The 5188-nt window shown below is 54.4% G+C and overlaps 1 protein-coding gene across 1 annotated transcript in view; it reads left to right on the plus strand.

Annotated features, from left to right (window-relative positions):
• Positions 1-3337, plus strand: part of Kcng1 (potassium voltage-gated channel modifier subfamily G member 1) — a 19816-nt gene extending 16479 nt beyond the window's left edge. The window contains exon 3 of the mRNA XM_005362845.3: positions 227-3337. Within this exon, the coding sequence (XP_005362902.1) occupies positions 227-997 (771 nt within the window). The 3' untranslated portion in view covers positions 998-3337. The remainder of the gene's footprint in view (positions 1-226) is intronic.
• Positions 3338-5188: the final 1851 nt, after the last annotated feature.

Below are 5188 nucleotides of genomic sequence, written 5' to 3' on the forward strand. Positions count from 1 at the left end.
CAGCCACTGGACGGGTGGGATTACCTAAACTAAGGAAAGAGAAAGGCCCAGAAAACAGGAACCGGGGTAGCAGCTGCAGAGGAATTTGTCTGGAGATCAAGATTGACAGCTAGAGCCATGTCCCAGGGCCTGGTGGCATGGAGAGGCAGGAGAGGCTGTCCAATCCAGGCCAGAGCTTCCTTCCCTGCTGGCTTGCTGGTGTGACCCCTGCCCTGTGTCTCCCCAGGGCCAGTGTTCCCAGATGTGTCATAACGTCTTCATCGTGGAGTCCGTGTGCGTAGGCTGGTTCTCCCTTGAGTTCCTGTTGCGGTTCATCCAAGCACCCAGCAAGTTCACCTTCCTGCGGAGTCCACTGACCCTCATCGACCTGGTGGCCATCCTGCCATACTATGTCACGCTGCTGGTGGATGGCGCTGCCTCCAGCCGCCGCAAGCCAAGCACCGGAAACAGCTACCTGGACAAAGTTGGGCTGGTGCTGCGCGTACTGCGGGCACTGCGCATCCTCTACGTGATGCGCCTGGCTCGACACTCACTAGGGCTGCAGACGCTGGGGCTCACGGCCCGTCGCTGCACTCGCGAGTTCGGACTTCTGCTGCTTTTCCTGTGCGTAGCCATTGCCCTCTTTGCCCCACTGCTCTATGTCATTGAGAACGAGATGGCAGACAGCCCCGAATTCACCAGCATCCCTGCCTGCTACTGGTGGGCCGTCATCACCATGACAACTGTGGGCTACGGAGACATGGTACCTAGGAGCACACCTGGCCAGGTGGTGGCTCTGAGCAGCATCCTCAGCGGGATCCTGCTCATGGCCTTCCCTGTCACCTCCATCTTCCATACTTTCTCCCGCTCTTACCTGGAGCTCAAGCAGGAACAGGAAAGGGTGCTGATCCGCAGGGCCCAGTACCTCATGAAAACCAAGTCGCAGCTCAGTGGCATGTCTCAGGACAGTGACATCTTGTTTGGAAGTGCCTCTTCAGACACCAGGGATAACAACTGAGGCAAGAGGACATCCCTGCCCTGCCCTGCCTGCCAGCTACGGCTTCATGCAACCACCGTCACTATTGAAGCCTGGAGAAGGACTTTCGTGCTTCAAGTCCAGCCCTGGCCTGGGACTGACCCGAATGAGCCACGCCACAAGAAGGATCTGTGCCACATCACCCAGAGTCCTTGCCCTCCCTCTGAGCCCAGAAGTGGAAGGGAAGTTAGCTGAAGCCAGCACCTCACCCCCCTCCCCCAGTCTCGCATCTGTTTCCCTCCCTCGGGAGCCGACTGGCTCCTTTCCAGATGTAAAGAACACGCCCAGCAAAACCTGCACACACAGGGGACTGCCCAGAGAAACATCCAGACAGCAGGCAGCCGCACATGACTTCAATGCGTGTCCACTGAAGAGGAAAAAGCCTTCCATTAGGGCTCTCGGGGAAGGAGCTCTGTCTCTAAGTGAAGCCAGCAGTGGGGTACCAGAAGTGCAAAGACCATGCTGCTGGGGTCTCTGGGGTCGTGAGACACTGGTGGGATGGAGAAAAGAGGACAGACAGACCTTTAGGGGGACCACCATGAATGCGGTCTCAGGCTCCTGCTGCTCCTGACTCCCGAGCCTGTCCTTCATCCTCTTCCTGCTCACTTCTGCCCTGTGTCCTATTATACTCCTTGAGAACCAGCCCTCTCTTCAGACTCCCCTCGTGCCAGTACGGAGTGGGGCATCATAAGCCGCTCAACTCTGCTTGCTGACTTTAAGGGTGAAATCACTTCGTTTTATGGTTAAAAAGAAGTGATATTTTAGCCTACTCTGATTTATTTTAATACTACAAACAACAAAAAAAAAAAACCCAAGCACTTTATCCCCCTACTCAAGCCTCAGCCTAAACCCACAGTGGCTGTGCTTCCAGCAGGTGTGGCCCCGGGAAGTCTGGGGAGTGTGCAGGAAACCTCCTCGGTGCCCTCAAAGGGAGCCACTCCATGGTCTCGAGAAGTATAGTTTCTGCACCAAGAGGAACCCCGTGCCAGACTAGATGAATCCATCTCAGCTCACTGTGTCTGAGTGCTGGGTACCTGGTATTGAGGGGATGTCACACACACATCCACATATACAAACATACATGCACACACGAACACATGCACACACACGGACACATGTGCACACAGGCCACACACACTTGCCCCCAGCCTCACCGGTGCAACAACTTCCCTGACTGCTTTATCCCACATCCCAGCTGCCTTCTCTCTGTTCAGCAGCAGAAATTGCACTTTGAAACATGGCTGATTCTGACTGTGGGCTGTGCAGCTCAAATCCCTGCCTGCTGCCACGGCCTCCAGCTTCTCCTACACCCCCACACCTGTCCATACAGCCCACCAGCCCTCCCACACCTCCACACCTGTCTGAATAGTCCCCTGGCCCCCCTATACCTCCACACCTGTCCAGACAGCCCACCAGCCCCTCCCACACCTCCACACCTGTCCAGACAGCCCACCGACCCCTCCCACACCTCCACACCGATCAGTCTGGACATTCCACGGGCCCCTCTACCCTCCCTTCAGGCACACCTAGCTCACCCCATCTCATTGCGGGCCTTCACACCTGCAGAGCCATCTGCTGGAATGCCCTCCCTACAGAACACTGCCTGGCTAACTCCTTCCTGAGCACCCGCCCTGTAGCCTGCAGCTTCCCACTTTCTCCCTTGTCTGCTGAATCTCTACCAGGTGAAACTCATTCTCGGCTCCTGAGCTCTGGTTCACATCCTGCAGGACCAGCTCAGTGTATATTGGCAGGGACTCTAAAGCAGTTCCCTGCTGCCTTCCAGGACCTCGTCCAGGGGCAGCACCTAAGAGGTGTTCAGAAAACATTTTTGAAAAGCAAAACAAAGGGGAAACAGCAAAAAGGAACAGATATGGAAAATGTATCCATTACAGCTTAGATCCGAAATGTCCCCAACTGTCTAGAGCCATACCACCCCAAATGTGCCTGATCTCATCTGAAATATCACCCAGAAGTTCACACGTCAAAGACTTGGTTCCCCGTGCAGACAGAGGTGGGACCCGTGGTAATGGTGTCATGAGGGCTCTGACCCCACCGACGGCTCAACCCATGACAAATCCACAGCTTCAGTGGAAGCGATAGAAATTTAGAGGCGGTGGGGGCTGGTTGGAGGAAGTAGATCATCAGGGGTGTGTTGCCCCAGATGACTTCCTCTTGATTTCTCTCTGCTTCCGGCTACAGTGAGGGGAGCAGCAGAGTTGGACCAACGTTCCCCTATTGGGATGCTGCTGTACCTCGAAGTGGGCCAGAAACAATGGAGCCGAATGACCATGGACTGAAACCAGAAACCAAAGTAAACCTTCCCTCCTTCAAGCTGCTGTCGTCTGGTGTTTTGTCATAGCAATGGAAAGCTATCTGTCACCGTGTTTATTTTTAACACTGGAGCCTGGGTCCCTGGAGCACCCCCTCCCACCAAGACACACCTCCTTTTCTCATGGGGAGACACAGCCATCTCCACATAGCATGTCCATAAATAGGCAGAGTGGAAACACCACTCAAACCCCGAGGGCCCCCCTCAAAGCTCCTCTGTCACCTGCTCAGACCTGCAAAGCACAGTTTCCTAGTTAGCATCACCTTCCCTGACCCTGCTGCGTCCCAGCCCAGCTGCTTCAGGGCAGCACCCCAGAGTGATGGGGTGCCCTTCCCCCTCAAAGATAGCTGTGAGAAACGTCTAGGAATGCCCGGAGCGGGGTGTAGAGGGAGCCTTCTCCAGTCGGAGTGAGAAGAGAAATGCCAATTTGTTCAGGAGGGGGACCCTCAAACTGAGGACAGGGCCAGGAGTGTGTGGAGAAGCTGAGGGTCTTTGGCCGGGTCTCTAGCCTTACCTTGCAGATTCAGCTCTGCCCTGGTGTGGTAAGCTGATGCATAGATTGGCCACCATCCAGGACCTTACCTGAGGATGAGAGGCTCCAGATTCCACCAGTTATCGCGAAGAGAACTCAGGCCCAAACTAAGAGACATGGCACCTAGGACACCCAGCAAACTGTTCTAGAACAGAGGCCAGGCATTTCATCCTCTTAGCCAAGGACACACTGTCTGTGGGCCTTCTGGGACTTGCAAGGCAACTGTGGTCAGACCCAGGTGAGAGAGATACATTGGTCCGGTGTGACCTGGTGACCTTACCTCATCTGGCCAGGCCTCTGTGCTGACCCCATTGGCCCTGTGTGCAAACCTGGACTCTAGAAGACTTGGCATCAGACCTCAAATCAATCCGCTGTCAGTCTCTAAGTCCCATGATTGTCCCCACTTGGGACATGTCAGACACCTCAGAGTCACAGCAGACAAGAGCAGAATCCCAGCTCTGCCTCCACGGGGCCCAAGACCAAAGTGAGGTGACTGGGTACCTGTCTCTGACACCAAACAGGTGGAAGGACCAGAGGACCCAGCCATCGAGTCTCAGATACTCCAATGCTTCCAGCTTTAGAATCCAAATGCTACCAAAAATGCACAGTGAAGAACATGTTGAGATTTTACATAAAATCAAATCTGACTTTGACCTCCCCCACACTTGCTCCCATCCTGTCCCGATGCCCTGAGGTACCCAGGTGAGACACTGTTATGTAGCCAGAGCCTGTCTCCATGAGGCACAGCATCCGTCCACATCCTTCTAGAACAATCAGCGGAGCAGCACCTCTGTGCAGTCCACACTGGGAACCGAAGCCTGGCCTTTGTGAGGTTCGCACGGTGATAGGGAGAGAAATCGTCACTATGCGAATTTGGCAGAAAAGAAGCTGGCCATTGGTGATGCTGGTGACTTCACAGAATGCCGGGGTCGGGGGAGGCAGAACACATCCCCTTATGTGTAGTCAGGTAATTTGTGTAGTCTGTAACTCTGACTTCCAGAGGCTGGAACAGAGGCATTGTCTATCCAGTGCCTGCCTGGGCTCCAGGAGCACCTCCAAGACCAACCTGGGAACACTCTGTAAGATTCTGTGGCAAAGTGAAAAGAGGGTTACGGTTGTATCTCAGGGACACAGCATTCCTGAGGTCCCAGGATTTAGCTTTAATACCTCAAAAAAGTATTTTTAGATGTGTGTTCAGAGAAGGACTCACAGAGGAGGTGGCAAAAAATACAGACAGCAGCAATTCAAGCTGAGAGAAGGGTGGGGGTCATTTCACCAGCCTAGAAGAGGGCTGAGGGCAGACACCACACAC

This window comes from Microtus ochrogaster, linkage group LG8 (genome assembly GCF_000317375.1).
Source record: "Microtus ochrogaster isolate Prairie Vole_2 linkage group LG8, MicOch1.0, whole genome shotgun sequence".
Lineage (NCBI taxonomy): Eukaryota > Metazoa > Chordata > Mammalia > Rodentia > Cricetidae > Microtus > Microtus ochrogaster.